General features: G+C 36.4%; 1 protein-coding gene across 10 annotated transcripts in view; it reads left to right on the top strand.

The window, feature by feature from the left end:
- Window positions 1-18,898, top strand: part of PRKAG2 (protein kinase AMP-activated non-catalytic subunit gamma 2) — a 452,122-nt gene that overhangs the window by 403,125 nt on the left and 30,099 nt on the right. For 9 of the 10 annotated variants that reach the window (XM_072652167.1, XM_072652171.1, XM_072652169.1 and 6 more), the window contains 3 exons: window positions 2,489-2,598; window positions 12,737-12,818; window positions 14,613-14,671. In XM_072652167.1, the coding sequence (XP_072508268.1) occupies window positions 2,489-2,598; window positions 12,737-12,818; window positions 14,613-14,671 (251 nt within the window). The remainder of the gene's footprint in view (window positions 1-2,488; window positions 2,599-12,736; window positions 12,819-14,612; window positions 14,672-18,898) is intronic. The other variant, XM_072652170.1, reaches the window with a different exon arrangement.

Genomic DNA, 18,898 nt, shown 5'->3' on the forward strand with positions numbered 1-18,898 from the left:
AAAGACAGCTACCTGCACAGAGGTAGTAAGTGAAACTGCAGGAGTAAATGCATTCACCAACAGAGAGTAGAGAGAGAAAGGGGAAAATGGACAAAACCTTGGGGGTACCCCAAAGTTTTGAGATATTGAATTATATATTTCTGATAGTAAACTCCAATGTTCAAGGGTCAGGAGGTAGAGCCAGCAAAGGCTGATGAGAGGACTTATCAAAAAAATAAAAGGATAATCAAGAAAGTACTATGTCAAGAATCCAAGAGGTAGTTAAGAATAGAGAGTGATTGACAGTGTCAGATGCACATAGGGTAAGGAAGATGACCATAACAAGGTTTTAGATCATAGGATTTGAGGAACTGGAAGTGAGTCACCTTGAAGGCCATTTGGTTTTGTCTTCCACATCTTACAGAGAAGCAAACTGAGGCTCGAAAAGATCGAGTAACTTCTAATGTCACACAGGTAGTGGTGAGTTAAGAGCTGAGGCAGGATCTGACCCAAGTCCTCATACTCCAAATTCAGTGCAGCATACCAAATTTGGCAGTAGGTTTAGAAGGAGGAGTAGAAGACAGAATTGGCCAGCCTAGGGCAATTTCACACAAAACATTTAATCCCTTCTCTTTAAACTGTATGTCATGTGATCACTGGGAAACTGGACTTCCATTGTAGATATGGGGACATTTCAGAGATAGAAAATGTGATTTTAAGAGTCAGAAATGAAAAAAATCCATATTTGGATTATAATTATAAATCCAATCAATGTGTCATATAAAGCTGTCAAAATGCTACTCTCAAATTCCAAAAGTAAAAATCCTTACAATAGTGTTTTCCCCAAAAGTCATTACATTTAGTGATAAAAGGGTTAAAGACAAAAGCTAGATTGTATCAAGCTGAGGTACGATTGAGAAATTATTTTTTTCCGGAAGAATTTTTTTCCAGAAGCTTGTCTGTAGAAGGGAGGGGAGATATGTAAGAAGATTCTCTGAGTGAGTACTAGAGTCCAGGAAAAGATTTTTGTAAGCTAGAAGCTACTCTGTGAGAATCTTTGCTAGTTGATAGGAAGAAGGTAGTAGAGAGGATGAAAATGAAGTTTCTGGAAATAGAGAAGCCTTGATTGATGAGGCGAAGTCCTGAAGGAGATGAGAGGAGGGTGGGGTTGCTGCCTCTCCCCTCAGAACCTAGTGGGAAGAAGGAGAGTAGTGTGTGAAGTCTGGGCTGGTAATGATCTGCTTACCTGAGCTTCTCCATCTTCATGATATATAGGCCCTTGCTAGGTATCTCCACCCTGTATCATCTCTCAGATTAGAACTCTCCTTTTTTTTTTTTTTTTAAACAGCACCTAAGGAGCACATATGTAGTGTGACTTCCTTACCTTTGAGTATGCAGTTGAAATTACCTTGCAGATAGTTCTTCAGGCCAAATGGTGGCCTTCTGAAGGAGACTGTGTCAGAAGCCAGAGATAATGCAGTCCCTGCCTATTAGTAAGACAGTGTGGCTTCTCTTCACAGAAGCAGCAGCCAGAAATAGCTGATAACCCATATAAGTATGCTGCTTGTTGCTCTTTTTTATCTTGACTGAGATATGTGGGTCATGCCATAAGAAGGTCACAAATCTCCAGGATTGCACTGTAACAGGCTTTTGTACAGTGTATGAGAATGTGCTATTTATAAACATCTTAGTAGTATCTATATAAAATTTTTGTCAGTCAGTAAACATTTATTTAGTGACTACTACATGGCCAGGCACTATGCTAAAATGTCTCTCTCAGACTATTTTATTATGCTTCTAATTTCTACACTATTACTATGAAATTAGAACTAACCATTTCCTCCCAATTTCAGATAGTTTCATTAGGACTTTTCCAGAAACGAAACTGAAATAGTATGGCCGCAAGTTTGCTATGCTAAATTTGCAGAAAATATTTTGTGCTAGACTCCACGGATTAAGTCAGTTCTTAGGTAGATTATTTAGATGTCATGGGCTGCCAGAAGGTCTTAGTAGAAAAGTAAAAGATTCAGAGAACCAAGGAAAAGTAAGGAACTTCTTATTCATTCATTTCAGTCATGTCTTCATGACCCCCGTTGGAGTTTTCTTGGTAAAGATTCTGGAGTGGTTTGCCATTTCCTCCTCTAGCTTATTTTACAGATGAGAAAACTGAGGTAAAAAGAGTTAAGTGACTTGCCTAGGGACACACAGCTAGTACATTCCTAAGGCCAGATTTGAACTCCCATTGTCCTGACTCCAGGCCTCACACTCTATGCACTATGCAATCTAGCTACCGAGTGAGAGAGAGCTAGAATTAAATGGTTACTTTACTGAGCTACAAATGGCCTTCAGAAACCATAGGAGTATAGACTACTCCAAGAAGTATTATACTCAGTTAGTACCCTTTAGCATACTGTGTGCATATGTTGAAATACATATACATGTGTATGTAAAATCTGATTTCAAGTATGTCTTTAAAGCAAAACATTTTGATATTCCATTCTTCTTACAGCAATAGAAGAATCCGAAAGTGATATTTACATGCGATTCATGAAGTCACACAAGTGTTACGACATTGTTCCAACCAGCTCAAAGCTTGTTGTTTTTGACACTACATTACAAGTGAGTACACTCATTTTTTCATAAACTTTTGTGTAAATTTGGGTTTTCTTATAAAATAAGAATCCTGTGATTCTTGGATACTTAGTAGCATCTACAATAAATTAATTAGAAATAATATTAATGGAGGGGGAAATCCTGTAATTCTTTCTGGAAATTATGAGTAATAAAATGACGGATCATCATTGCAACATTAAATGTGCATAAAGTAGCTGTTCACAACTTTCATTCTACTTATACATATCAAATGACATGTTAATTGCTTTAATAACAAAATTTGAACATGGTCCTTTGGATGCATCAATGAAGTTTATTATAACCTAGCCAAGCTTTTTACCAGGAAGCCAATGTTCTTACGTAATAATAACATGAAAGAAATAATAGTGACACATGAGAGAAACAGAAAATCTTAAGCAGCATTGTTTTTAACTTGGTGATTCTATGTATAGAAATAAGGACGAAAAATAAGTTTGGGGGAGAACATCTAAACAAACAACACGTTATTGACCCACTAAAAGTCTGGTTCAGCTGTAAATGATAAACTAAGGTAAATAGTCAACAAGCATTTATTAAATGCCTACTATGTGCTGGACACTATACTTTGTGCTAAAAATGTAAAGAAAACAGTCCCTGCCCTCAAGGAGTTCACGGTCTAATGGAGCAGGCATCACATTTAGACAAAATCTAGACTGGATAAATAGAAGGCAGTCTCAAAGTGAAGGCACGAAGATTGAGGAAGACTGTGGGACTTGGAAAAAAAAGCCAGGATGCAGAGATGAGGAGGGGGAGCGTTCTAGGAATTGGGGCCAGCCACAGAAAATATTCAGAGTCAGAAGATGGAATACTGTGTTAGAGAAAAAGCAAGGAAATGCATTCTCTGTCCCCTGGGAACCTAAAATAAAAGAAAAATGAATGCATGGTGTGTAATGAAGGTAGTAGAGCAATGCACAGCTAAATGATAAAATGAAAACTACTTGTCACTTGATTAGTCTAAGAAGACTTCCTAATGGAGTTGGAATTTTTAGAATTTCAGCAGTTCAAGAGAGGCAGCTTAGTATTTGGCAGTCTTACCATGAGCAACATTCTAGAACAGGTTATTAAATAGTTTGAGTACTTAGAGAAGAAAAAGGAGATGAAGTAGGAGCCAGCAAGGGTTCCCAATTTAAACCAAACTTAGTTTTCTTTCTTTTTTCCTAAGGCTCATGAATCAGGAGAGATCATTGTAGACTGTGTCTTGACTTTAGTGAAGTGTTTTATGTGATAGCCTTAAGGAGACAAATGAGCTGTATAAAAAGGAAGAGTCTAAGCCATGTGAGCGGCTCTTGCTGCAGAACATTGGTTAATGGATCAGTTTTAACCAAGTTTAGCCAAACTCCAGCCTTGGATTATTCTCATTATCTGCCTCCCTCATACCTACTTATGTTGTTCTGAGTGAATGGAGCTGGAAGAAGGCACAAATCCATGTTGACTGAGTTCACTTCCTATTATCTGATCCCTGCAGTAAGACATGCCTTTCACTTCTTCCTAATCAGTTCTCTTTCTTACTCGCCACCACAACTGTTCTAAACCTTCTCTTTTGCCAAGCTTCCCACAGTGATCTCCTTCCCCCACGGTGGAGAACATCTGCCATGAGTGTGATCTTTACTTTTCCTCATCTCACTTTCTCCTAACTTCATCCCCCACTATTTTTTCCTTCACTCTAGTCTCTGATGAAGAAGTGGTCCAAATTCTTGCCAAGGTCAACCTCTACAGGCATCTTTGATCCCATCCTTCTCCTCTCCCTCTAATCATCATCCTCTCCCTATCTACTGGTTCATCCCTACCAGCCTGTGAATAAACCCTAGCTTCCCCCAGCCTTAAGAAACCTCCACTAATTATCATCCTGTGTCTTCCTCCCCTTCTCAGTTAAACTGCTTTAAAAAATTATCTCTGTTTGGTGCTTCTCTCTCTTCTAAACCCTCTACAATCAGACTTCCAGCCTCATTTTTCAACTGAAACTGCTTTCTTGGAAGTTATTGATTATCTCTCACTTAACAGATTTCATAGCCTTTTCTCATTCCTCATCCTTCTTGACTTCTCCAGAGAATTTGACACTGTTGTCCATTACCGTTCCTTAATAACTTTTCTTCTTTGGGTTGTTATGACACTGTGCTCCCTTGGTTCTCCTTAATCTCCTTTGGTGGCTCTTCATGCCTCCTCCATGTAGGTATGTTCCCAAACACATTGTCCTGGGCTCTTCTCTCTTTTCTTTCTCACTTAATGATCTCATTTTCTCTCATGGCTTCAATTATTACTTTGCAGAAGATTCCTCGATCTATACATCCAGCCCTAGTCTCTTTCCGTGAGCTTTGGTCCATATCTATATTCATACTGGATTTTTCATCAGCATCTCAAACTCAAAATGTTCAAAACAGAATTTATTATCTTCTCTTCCCCCTTTTCATTACTATCAAGTATACCAACCTTCTAGTAACCCAGGTTTGCTACCTGGGCATTATCCTCAACTCCTTGTTCTCACTCACTATACATAGCTAAGCTGTTATTTCTTTCTCTACAACATCATTGATATTCTGTCCACTCATACAGTTTTTCCTTAGTTCAGTTTCTCATCACCTATCTTCTGAACTATTGCAATAATCAGAATTTATTTCCTTCACCAAGTGTCTCCCCATTCCAATCCCTCTCCATTCCAATTCATCCTTTATGCACCAGCCAAATGATTGTCACAAAATGTAGGTTTGACTGCGTCACTTCTTTACTTGATAAACTACAGTGCCACTCCCTTTGACCTCTGGGATCACATTTAAACTCTTCTTTGGGGCATCTGAAGTTCTCTTTCCTGGCTTCTTACACATCACTACTGTTCATATACTCTACAGTTTAGCCATACTAGCATGCCGAATATTGTCAACATATGACTCTTCATCTTTATTTAACCTCTTAGAATTCCTGTCTTTTTTCAAGACTCTGCAAAATGCCACCCTCTGCTGCAGACCTTTCCTGCTTCACCTCCCCACCCCACTCAAAAGTTACTGTTTTTCCGTTCTGTATGTATCTGCTATATACAGTATCTATTTTTACACTTCTTGTCTCCTTGATTAAAATATAAGATTCTTGAGGATAGGGACTGTTTCTTTTTTTTTTTTTTTTTTTTTTGTATCTCTAGGACTTTGCATAGTGCCTGGCCTAGGGAGTATTTGATAAATGCTGGTAGACTGGTTGATTACAGGGATACCACTTATTGACTGTGGCGTGGGACCTTGATCAAGTTTAATGACCACAGTCTCTCATACTTAAAATGTGGATAATAATACTTGACCTATTTGCATCATAGGATTGTTGTGAACATATATGTGAAAGCTCTTTGTAAAACACGAAAATCCTAAAATTACAGCATTGAAGCAGTTGGCACAGTTCTACAGTTTAAGCAGCAATTACCTTGCCAGGCTACTGATTCCATTTGTGAAATTTAAATCTCTGAATAATCACTATGAAGTACACTTTTGTAACCCCATAAATCCTTGTATCTTAATTTGGGGCAAAGTAGGGAGATAGTAAGACATCTTTTGCCAAATGTTCAGGTACCACAAACTCCCAGGAACATGGAATGTCTGATCTTTCTTGTTTGTTTGCTTCAAGAGAGATGGAGACACTTTCTGTCTGTGAGTCCTAGAAAGCAGACTGACTGAGATCAAATTCTAGGATAACCCAGTGAAGCATAGGATCTACCCCGTGCTCCAAGGCAGAGGCCATATTTACTCGCTCACCAAGAATACTTGAGAGTAGATTGACACTCTTGCAGTTGGCCAGCTTTAATAAGATTCTGTTCTTGTCACTATAAAGTTCATTGTTTTACCTATCAGAAAAATAGGTAAGGAATGATAAGCAATTCTTCAACATGACAGTATTTTTACTGGTATAGGAGCACTTGGAACAAACCACAACCTGGAATCATTGCAGGAAAGCTATAGGAACTCAAAGGAATAAAAATGCTAAAACTGCTCCCTGGCATATGCTAAATGCTTAAGTTTTTTCATCAATTTCAACTTTAAATATGTCACAATTGATTTAATTACTTCAATTTAAAATAAAAATGTACTGAAAGTCATGAGTCATCAGATTCTAGTTTCCTGAAACACAGATGTCCCACTTCACATACAATGCCACAGCCTCTTCTGTAGCAGTTAGGTCCTGATTAGGTTTTCATCCAATTAAAGAATGAATGTCTCTAGATTAAAACTTTGTTGTCTGTTTTTACTCATCTAATCAACATATTAACATCTGGATGCTTTATAAGCCTTTTAAAATTTTTAATTTAAATTGGCATTGGTTTGGACAGATTGCCTGTCAGTTGAGAAGAAAAGAACTCTTAGAGGCACCCAGTCACTAACCAGGAATTTTCCCAGCTCTCTAAGTGCCAATTAGAACTAGGCCAGACCAGTCTTTTTCTCTGTTTCTTAGTTAATTGATAACAGCACCAACCCCTTTGCTGTTGTAAATTTTCTGAGTGGTTTGTAATTCTCCCCTAAAGCAGGTTTTATATGTGTATGGGTATATCAGTCTATAAAACAGTAATCTTAGTATGCACTAATTTTGTTTCCCCTGGAGTCTCTTTGCTCTTATTATATAAGCTATCAGTTGCTTTTCTACTCATGTTTTTTAATCACAGAAATAACTGCTCCATAATGTTATCAGTACAGTCTACAGACATACGTTCTAAAACAATCAAGTAATTTTTGGCAAAAGCTACAAAGTTTTATTATCAATAAAAATCCTTTCTATCAAAAGTTTAACTTTTTTTTAGCCAAGGAAAGGACAACTGAGAGTGGCATCTTCAGTGCTCTGGCTACTACTGTAAAGGTGGTTTAGGTCAGATTTGTATTCAACTTAATTTAAACTTCTGCCCTTTAGTAAGGTAAAATAAATGAACTTGAATAGAATATCATTTAGTAAAGACCAGAACAAACACTGAAATTTTTGAGGTTACTGAAATTATTAGATATTAAATTGAAAACATTTAACTAGAAATAATATTGTGAAGCCAGCACAAAACCAGTGGGCAAGAATGAGATCCTGAAATTATTTTTAAAATAAATTTTGATTGATATCTTTTGTTTTTACATCATTTATGTTTCCCATTCTCTCTCCCCTTACTGTCTCCCAAAGAGCCATCCCTTATTTAATATATTTTTAACAGATGAAGAAAGTAGAAAATAATATATGAAACTAACTAAAAAATCTAAAGAAGCCAAGCATTATATGCAGTGTTTCCCACCCCTATATGGTTCCCCAGTTTTGCAAAGAAGTGGGAGGAGGTGTCTTCTCCTGTCTCTTCTTTGGGGCCAGGCTTGGTCGATATGGAAATTCAGAAATCCTTAGTTTGTATCCAGTTATAACAGTGGCCGGTACCTCAAGAAATTGCTCAGTCCTGTACTTTTTAAAGTACACAAGTGGCCTGTCTCACTTGTACATTAGGAAAAATAATTTCAAAACAAGTAAATAGTGCTACCTTTTAAAATATAAATGATAGATATTGAGTATATCCATGTTTTTAAGTCACCTTCCAGAAAATATATATGTAACTCAATGTGGATTTGGCGGGAAGGAGGGTGTGTTTAGTTTTTGGCCTAGTTCACTGCTAACATATAGCATGTACTTCACTTCATGAGTTTTGAAATGAACTTAATTTTGGTTCATTATCTTTTAAGTGCAATTTTTTAAAAAGGTCATAAAAGGCTTTCTCAGGAATATAAAACTTATGTACTTTTTTCTTAAATTAGAAAATTATATCCTAAGACAAGTTTTAGAACCATAAAGGATACTTTGGAATTTTTTGTAAAAATCTTTTTTGTATGGTTTGCCACAATAAATTAGGATATATTGTTCCATGTCACTCCATATTTTGGGATGTGAGTGAGATATTCCTAAAAGTTTAACCTTAATTTGATTTAACCTAAATAAAAAAATAAGTTCTCAGACATGTCATTTTCAGTAAGCATTGTGTGTGTGCAAGTTTTTCAAATGACCACAAGAATTCAAAGTGTCTGGGGGGAGCTGCTCTCTTTCTCCTCTGGGTTTAAGAAGGATCACCAGAGGGCCAGGTGTTTCAGAACACCCCTACTAATTGCTATGAAACATTAAAAATGGGGAGAATCCAGTGCTATCCACAGCCATTCAGACATTCCATGTTTTCATATAACATAAAGCTTCTGTGTTTTGAAGTGAAGTGGGTTTGTTTTATTTCAGGTGGAGAAATGAAGCAGTTGGACAATTAGTAGAAGATCACACTAGACTTTGGTTTAGTTATTCAGTCATTTCTGTCATATCTGACTCTCCATGACTCCATTTGGAGTTTTCTTAGCAAAGATATTGGGGTGGTTTACAGTTTCCTTCTCCAGCTTATTTTACAGTTGAGAAAACTGAGGCCAACAAGATGAAGTGACTTGCCCAGATCACACAGATAGAAAGTGTCTGAGTCTAGATTTCAACTCAGATCTTCCTGACTTTAGCCCTGGTGCTCCATCCACTGCACAACCTAGCTGCACCAATAGCCCCTAGACCAGTGGCTCTTAAACTTGCATGATATTATTTGCCATAAGGAATCACAGCATACTGAACATTTGTTGAAGCTGGCAACAAAGAAGCATTTCTGGATAGTTGGCCTCCTAGCCTCGTGACTACAACCTTAGGATTCCTCTGCTTCTCTTTTCCTTCCTCTACCCCTTTACCCTCTTCTTTCCCTTCTTCCCCTGCACTCACTGCAGAAGGTGGCTTTTTGCCTTTGTGAAAAGAGCTGCTATTGTGATCATCCTGAAACCAAGCCAGAAGAGCAGGCAGCAAATGCTGGGGGCAGGAGCTGGGGAATGTGAAAAATCTCACCTCATGAAACTCATGGTGCTATGGTGCACTCTAAGAATCAATCAGAAAAGAAGCAGGTCTGGTTTCATAAGGATCAGCTTCAGTGGGCCATTATTTTTCATTCTGTTTACCTCTTTTTTTAGCAGTGACATCACCACAAAATACACTGACAATAAAGTCTCTTTACTGTCTTTTTTTAAAATTCCGAACTCTAGCTTTATTGATTTTTATCTTTCATGAATATATGTATGCATATATGTTACCACTGACCCATTTATGTTTACTTAATTTCAGCAGTCTATTTCATGTCACAATTAAGCAGATGTTATCCATTTCTAGACATTTATATGTGGCATGTTTGCATAATTATGATACACCCAGATGAAAGTCGATCACTGAGTCCAATAGTATTCTTTTTATTTTTGTTATAGCAACCTTGAAAAATGGTTTAGTAACATTTTAGATTGCTTTTCTGAACAGCTTTTGAGGAATTCGTTAATTAGATGAAAATGTTGTTCTGGGAGAAGCAGAATTAGTCTGTCTTGTTTCAGAAAAAATACCCCTGCCATAAAAATAATAACATTTCTTTAAAATTAATATTAACTCTTGGCTTGGGGTAGTTTAAAATGAAAGTTTAAAAGGATTATTTTCTAGATAGAAATACAAAATTTCTCTGTGCCATAACCATATAAGATCACTTTATTATATATTCAAAAAGCATAAGATCACCCCACCAACTTCATCTCCATTCTTAAGTAGGCTTACACTCTACTTTCCTAGTCTTCCTGAAGCTAGCAAAAAGTCCTTCTAGATAGATCCCCTCTCTATAATTCACATTTTCTTGCAAAAACGCCTGAACAAAACCCACTGAGGGAAGTTTCTTAAAGTGCTCCTTCCTCTTTGTCTTTTATCTCAAACACTTCTTTCAGAAACCATGATCTTATCTTGCCATCATTTGCCCATTCCTAAAAAGAATCAAGCTCTAAGGAACATGACTTTCTTCATTAGCATCAAGATTTAATTATTATAAGTACTTGTCTTGTACGAGAGAGTGTAAAATGTTCAGTTGTTCAGGTCATTATAAGTAGAAGTGTATGTGCTGTATATAAAATCACTAGGATTTGCTTTCCTTATGGACCAGCATTTGTGATAGCGATTATTTTACAAGAGAAAAGGCACATTTATGACTTTGCAAATGATGCTTTATTGAATTAAATGTTTCATTTGTATCTACGTATATTTGCATCTGACTTCCCTTTTTATCCCCTCTTACCATTCTTACCCAAACCCAAGCCCCACTGCATTCATTTGCAATGACTTCCAGATTAGAGATGGACAGTTTTGAACATATAATCAAGAAATATGTTGGACCATTCAGTATAGCAAATTACTAGCTTTGGGGTGCTATTTGACTTTTCTTTCTGCTATTCTGTCACTCGAATAACCTGTTCCTAGCTACTATCCTGAAGTCTCATTCTCCTTTACCTCTCTGAGCGTCAGTTTCCTCATCTATAAAATAGAAACAATAATAGTAATAACTGTAGCATTCTCTCACTGAGTTTTTAAAAATCATTGATGACTTGCTTTTACACAACAGACATTTACTAATAAATCTTGTAACCCTTAAATATCCTCCCTTGTAACAAAGAAAAAGTTAAATAAAATTAACCAGCTGCACAACGAAATTTGACAGCATCTACATTTCATTCCCATAAACTCTACTCCTCTACCAAAAGGAGGAAAATGTATTTTATCCTTTATTCTCTAGAACAGAAATGGATCATTGCAGTTGATGTGAATTTAGCTGCTTTTTAGTGTTATTTTTGGTAATGTTCTTGTAGCCATTATTTATGTTCTTTTCCTGGTTCTGCATGCTTAACTCTGTATCAGTTCATTCAAGTTATCCCATGTTTCTCTGAGTTCCTCATAGTTGTTGTTTCTTACATGGTACAATCATATCGCTTTACTCCACAGTTTGTTCAAGCCATTCACCACTTTATTTCCAATTTCTGCTGCCACAAAAATGTGCTGCTGTGAATGTGTATATAAATACATATGGTGTGTATATGTGTATGTATACATATATATACATATGTGTGTATACATATCAACATATATACAAACACTCATTCTCTCTATCTTTGACCTCCTTAAGGTAGTGAGATTAGTGGTTCAAAGGGTATGAACATTTTGATGACTTTTCTTAGATAATCCCAAATTGTTTTCCAGAACAATTGGACCAATTTACAGTTTCAATGATACTTCACAGAGTTAATGTGAGATAATAAGATAATATATGTAAAAATCTTTACAGAGCTTAAAATTTTTTAAACTAGCATTATTGATGTTACATCTTCTCTTTTCTGCTTTCGGAGAGAATATGCTTCTTAGTGCAGGAAAAGCTTACATTTCTTAGTATGATAAGCTGAAACCTACTCCATTTCCTATGGACCAGTTGGCGCTTAGCCCTTCATGGGCTAGAGTCATCTTTGTGGGACTGTTTTCTGATAAGTGTGCCACATATGGTTCCATTCCTCACCTCTGTTTGAAAATGGAGATGTCTTAAGTTACCGTAGGTCTATGTTACTGAAATCTGGGCAAACAAAAGGACAGTCAGTAAAAATTTGTAGTTAGAACAGATGAGGAAAAGAAAAAAAATTACACACATTCTCCACCACCATTCCTTAAATGAGTGAAATCCCACCCTCCTGATTTCCAGCATAGTCCTTCCAGTAACTTAGGGAATAGCCATGGCTCTGCCCCTAATTGCAAGCTTTTCTTACCATGACAATTTTTTTATTTCTAGTGACTTGTTTTCTCATGAGTTCATTTGACTGCCAGGTCATCCAGCCTATCCACAGATTTGCAAATAAAATTAAGCCTTTACTTTATAGACTTGACATAATGTTTGATTTAATATGTAAATTAAGAAATGTTAATGCCTAAAATTTAATTATTTTATTAATTATTTCTGGTATTAAGAATATGTATCTGTGTAGTGTTTTAGCATAGAAAAAAATAATAACCATTATTCAAGCTGTTTTTAGAAGATTTAGTAAATATTATTATGTATTTTTTTTAAAATTTACTTTAAAATCACACATGCAGAACAGATAAGGGAATGTGATTCTCTGAATTCTGTTAAATTTTAGGTATACCACACTCGTCCAGTTTAAAGTTGTGAAGGTGAATTAGACAGAATGTATTTAGATATAGTTACATTTTTTTCCTCCTAATGTGTGAAGCTTTAAACTATGTGTACTGTGTCTTTATTTTTCTTCAGGTCAAAAAGGCCTTTTTTGCCTTGGTAGCAAATGGTGTTCGAGCAGCGCCACTGTGGGAGAGTAAGAAACAGAGTTTTGTAGGTAAGGAATTTAGGATGGAAAAAAGAATAAAAAGAGAAGAAACAGAAAGCCAGGAAATGTTTGGCTTTTATTATTTATTTAAGTAGTACTAATGGGAGACTTCAGGTGATGTTCCAAATTAGGAAACATACTGATGAATCTAATTTATGTTTTGATTTCATTTTCTGAATAATCTGTATTGCCAAGGAATTGAAAATACTTTTTTGACTTCTCTCAAATTACAAAAAGTTCCCAATTATTTAATGGCTTCTGGTTTCCTAATAGATATATGGTGGATCTTCTGCCAGTACATGTGGATCCAGGAGCCAGATCACCACTTGTATACTTAGCATTTGCCTAAAATTTAGTGCTTAAGTTTTATTTATTTTTAATATAGATAGTTGGTAGGTTAGTAATTATGATGATTGGGTTTTGTTTCTATGTCATAAAAATATGTTGGGAGTTTCTTCCCCTACCACGTAATCCTTTCCCCCCCAAAAAAAAACAAAAAATAAATCCCTCTTAACAGATAAGCAGTCAAACAAAACAGATTCCCATATTGGCCATGCCCAAAAGTATGTGTGTCTTCCACATGTTAGTCTATAACCTTTCTGTCAGGAGGTGGGTAGAATTCTTCATCAGTCCTCTGGAATCATGGGTGATCATTGCATTGATCAGGGTTGATAAGTCTTTCAAATTGTTTGCATTTATATGTTGATGTTATAGTGTAAATTCTCCTGGTTCTGCTCACTTTGCTCTGCAGTTTATATATTTTCTCAGGCTTCACTAAAACCATCTCTTTCTCATTTTTGATAACCCAGAATTCCCCAATTGATAAGCGATCTCTTAGTTTTCAGTGCTTTGCAATTACAAAAAAAGACCTGTTATAAAACATTTTTGTATATGTTCCTTTCTTTAAATCTCTTGGGCCATATAGACCTAGTAGTGGTATTACTGGGTTAAAGAGTATGTATAATTTAGTAACTTTGGGAGGATAGTTCCCAGATGGCAGAACCAGTTCGCAGCTGCACCAACAGTGCCTGTTTTCCCAAAGCCCCTCCATCATTTATTATTCTCCATTTTTGTCAGTACTACCAGTTTGGTGGGTATGGGGTGGAACCTCAGAGTTACTTTCATTTATATTTCCCTAGTTATTAGTGATTTGGAGTATTTTTTTATATGGCTATAGATAGATTGAATTTCTTCCCTTGAGGGACCTCCTGTGCATATCCTTTTCTACCTTATATCAATTGGCCAATGGATTTTATTCTTACAAATTTGAATCATTTCCTTTAGGAGCATTTTTAGAAAAATCCTTTTAAAATTTTTAGGAAACTTCAGACTTCAATAACTTTTCATCCAATTTCTTGTCTAGTAAATCTATAAATGAAATAATTTTCTCTTTGAAGCAGCTATTTAAGTGCACTTCCCCAAAAAAAATCTCCATTGAAGAATCATATTTCTAAAACTGATCACATTTTTTATAAAATGATAAATAATTTGTTTTTACCTGCAGAGTATACTTTGTGGCCATTCATAAAGATATCAGGAACAATTTTTTCTTCGTTTCTTTGCAAAATATTATTTCCACTATTCTGATTTATGTAACAATAACTTGGATTTCAATTGAATTAATGTTCTTTTGGGTATAAGCCTAATTAACAAATGAATGAAATGCAAAATAGTATTCTACGTTGTTAATAACATTTAAAGCTAATTTTAAAAGAACTACTTTTCCTAAGTTCTCATTTATCATGAGAATTTCTTCTTGTAGATGTTTATTGTTTTATTTTAACATGTGATTCTGTGTTCCAGGAATGCTAACAATTACAGATTTCATAAATATACTACATAGATATTATAAATCTCCAATGGTAAGTGACACCACCTGTATGTCAGTAATTGAATAAGTATAAATAAAATCTATTCTAAGAAGTAAGACTAAGCTTTTTAAGTAAAATATAATTTGTTAATTACTAAGTATGTGGAATTTCAGCATAAACTCCAGTTAGTGCAAATAAATTGATTATTAGGACTAGGAGTTATCTTTTTTAAAGCTTGAAGGAAGTAGTTTTAGGAAAAATGAAAGAAAGTACTTTCTCACATAGCAGGCGATAAACCTATGGAATTAATCATTCTAAGAAATGATGTAGGTATAAGTAGCTTCCTAATCACAGCAGGTGTTAAAGGAGGGTTAGAGATTGTAAGACTTACTTCAGACCTGTGAGGATAATGACATGAAGACCAGCTACCAGTATCCTTTAGAAAATATTCCTTAGAGCCACTGTAAAAGGTAGAATAAAGGACTGGACCATGGGCCTGACTCAGTAAAGGACTTCTGTCTTTAAAACATTTCTGATGATTCAAGATAAGAAGTAAGATAAACCTCTATGGCATTTATTTCATTTCTTAAAAGAATTGCAAAGCACTTTAAAGAGGAAGGGATTTTAACAGTCATCTGGTACAGCCCTGGAATGTTATAAATGAGGAAACTAAAACCAGGATAGGTTAGTTTATAGGCTTCTAGAATTAGAGCTGGAAAGGATCTCACAGTCATCTAGACCATTTTATTGAAGAGGAAACTGAGACCCAGAGAAGCTGACTGGCCCATGGTCGCACTTGTGGTAAATGGCAAAATTGGATTTTTGACCCCAAACCCTTTCCCTCCAAGTCCAGTGTTCTTTCCAGTAAACTGTATTGCCTCCCACAGTCATACAGGTGGCAAAGGAGGAAATAGTAGACATTTGTTAGTGATAAGGCATTTTTTTGGGTTTTTTTTAATCCACAGAGCAAAAGTTGGGGAAATGATGTTTGTAGGTAAATTATAAAATGAGCAAATACTATATTTACTGTTCAATTCAAACTGTAAGTAAGGATAAGGTTTTTATAATAATAACTGCTAGATTCCTAGGAGGGAGGAATGCACATTCAGTGTGTTCGCTGCCTCACCACCTCCTCCTTAGTCCCTTGTAATTTGGTGTCTGTGGGATAATAGATACAGCACTAGATTGGAATCAGGAAGAACTAAGTTCAGATCTTGCCCAGGATATCTCCTAGCTGTATGATCCTGGCTACACAGTCATATTCATTGTAACAGTAGCGAGGCCCCAGGAGTGTGAATAATGAAGCCCCTAAAGTGGTGGCATTGCTCCATTTCCCACCACTTACTTCCATTAGGCTAGAAACAATGTATTTTAACAAAATGATAAATTCAAATAGAGGCAATATCTATTGCTTTAAGATTTACAGAGCATTTTACATGTGTCTCATTTAATCATTACAACACCTCTTTTTTTATCACCATTTTCCAGATGAGTAAAACTGAGGCAGAGAGAGCTTGCCAAGGTTCATAGAGCTTATGAATGTCTGAAGCTCAGGTCTCCCTGACGCCAAGGCTAGCACTCTGTGCATTACGCCACCTGCGGGCCCAAGTCATTTAACCTTTCTGAACTTTTAGGTTTCCTGTGACATAAAAGTGAAGATGACGCTAATAGCCCTTTACAGGACTGTTGTCCAAAGAGATTGTGTGTGTCAAAATATAAGAGAAGTTTCAACACTAGATCAATGTCAGGGTAGGCCCAGGCATGGAAACGAGAAGAGCTGCCAAGACGAATGGAGGTCCACACTGAGAGTTCACTACACTGATGAAACATAGGTGCAGACACAAAAGGACATTATTATTATTACCTCACTACTAAAACTGATTTCTCAAAAGTTACTAGTGATCTGTCTGTTGACTAAATGTCAGTGGCCTCTCCTTAGGCCTCATCTTCCTTGTCCTTCCTTCAGCTTTTAAAACTCTTGTATATCCCTCCTCCTGGGTACTTTCTCCTGCCTTGATTTCTATGACATTGTTTTCACTTGGTTCTCCTTCTACCTAATTGCTCCTTAGTCTCCTTTGTTGGATCATATCAGGAACACACAATCTCAAAGTTGAAAGGGGCCACAGAATTCATTCATTCTAAGCCATGCCTGAACAAAAATCTCTCCTATAAAATAATCATCAGATGACCACCAAAACTGTTTAAAGCTAGTGAAGGCAGAATCTCCCAGATTCCTGAGGCAAAATCCATTCCATTTTTAAAAACCTCATGTTGTTAGAAAGTGTTTTCTTACATTAGACTTAAATCTGTACCCTTGCAGCTTCTACTCATTGCAGCCAGAGGGTCCCTAGAGCTAACAGAATAAGTCTAATAATTCCCATAAAATCTTTAAAATATTTGGAAGACTCCCCTTGGGTCTCCCCTGAGTCTTCTCCAGTTAAACATTCCTTTTTACCTAAACCAGTCCTCCTATGCATGACCTTGAAGCCTTTCACCATCTACTTTATAACTTGTCAATGCCCTTTGTAAACTCTGGTACTCAGAACAGAATTCCAGTATACTCTAGTATATTCTAGATGTGATCTGACCAGGGAAGAGGACAGTTTGGCTGCCCTCTCCCTAATCCTAAACATGATGTCTCTCTTAATAGAACCTACAATGAAATTAACTTTTTTGGCTGAGATAGGATACTCCCAGTCTCTAAACTTGGAGAACTCCTAGAGCTCATCTTGGACTTTCTCCTTTCTACACTTTCTTACTCCCCATGTCAAAGTAGGTACCAATTCAATTCAACTCAATAGTTATTAAACCCCTGCTATATGCCTGGCACCATGCTAAGTGCTGGGGCATACAAATAAGAAAAAAATATTCCGTCCTTGAGGAGTTTACAAGCTAATGGGAGAAGAACATATACAAAAGAAAGTTGGAAAGTATATATGGGAGTGAGGAGAGAGAACACACACTAGGGGCCATCTTGTTCTGTGGAGTTCAGACCAGTAAGAGCTGCAGATGCATTGTGGAGTGACTTGCAATGTTCAGGATCTGCCCTCTCTAAAGGATGGCTTTGAGAGGAGTTGAGTGTGCCACTTTCCAGAACTCCAGTCAGAGGGGAGAAGAGTCTGAGGGAAGTAGGAAAGTGTTGAATATCCTAGGCTGAGTTAGGAGCATGGTGGTAAAATTAGAAGTGATGACCTTACCCTGGGAGGGGCATCTTGTTCCATGGAGTTGAAACTAGGCAGAACTGTAGCTCCAAAGTAGAATCATGTCACTTTTGCTTCCACATCTCTCACATTCATCCCTTTTCTTTATTTACAAGGCTACCAACCCACTCAGGTTCAACTTCTAACTAGCACTCACCTGGATTACTGTCATAGTTTCTTAATCATTGTCTTCTCTCCACTAGTCTCTCCCCTTGCCAATCTTCATATGATTGTTAAAATTGTCTCTAAAAGGTTCTTTAAGAAATAAATGATTTATTGATGATTTTACATTACATGCCCCTTCCCAGTGCATTATGTTGCCCTCATGAATCCTTTGTAAAAAAATAAATAAATAAAAAATAAAAAGTTAGGCATAAAGCCCTAACAGTTGGCCATCTTGTGCTTTATTCTGTATCTGTGGGCCACACCTGTGAAGGTGTTGGAAGGATGATCTACTATCAGTCCTCTGGAATCAAAATTTGTTCCTACATTGATAAGAGTTCAGAAGTTTTTCAGTACTTTTTCTTTTATATTATTGGGGTCAGTACATCTTGTTCTCTTGTTTCTGCTTCACTTTACTATGCATTAGTTCATACATATCTTTCCAAGTTTCTCAGAATTCTTCATTTCTTTAAGCACAGTGATATTCCATTTCATTTACACACTGCAGTTTACTCTGCCATTACACAATTAATGGGTAATTTTGTTTCCAGTTTTTTGTTTTTGCCACCACAAAAAATTGCTGCTATAACTATTTTTGCATTTGCAAGACCTTTCCTTCTGTCTCTGATTTCCTTAGGATATAAGTCCAATAGTGAAATGAAAAGTATGTACACTTTAGTGACCTTTCTGTTTTAGATCCAAATTGTTTTCCAGATGATGGGATAAATTTACAACTCCACCAAAAGTGCACCAATGTACCTGTCTTCTGAAAACCCTTCCAGCATTTACCATTTTTTGGCATTTTTTCCAATGTAATAGGTGTGAACCTCAGAGTTATTTTCATTTTAACTTCTCTCTGGTGACTACAGCATGATGTAAAGGAGGAAGCATAGAACTAGGAATCAAGAAGAAAGGT

Source organism: Notamacropus eugenii, chromosome 3, assembly GCF_028372415.1.
Source record: "Notamacropus eugenii isolate mMacEug1 chromosome 3, mMacEug1.pri_v2, whole genome shotgun sequence".
Taxonomy (NCBI): domain Eukaryota; kingdom Metazoa; phylum Chordata; class Mammalia; order Diprotodontia; family Macropodidae; genus Notamacropus; species Notamacropus eugenii.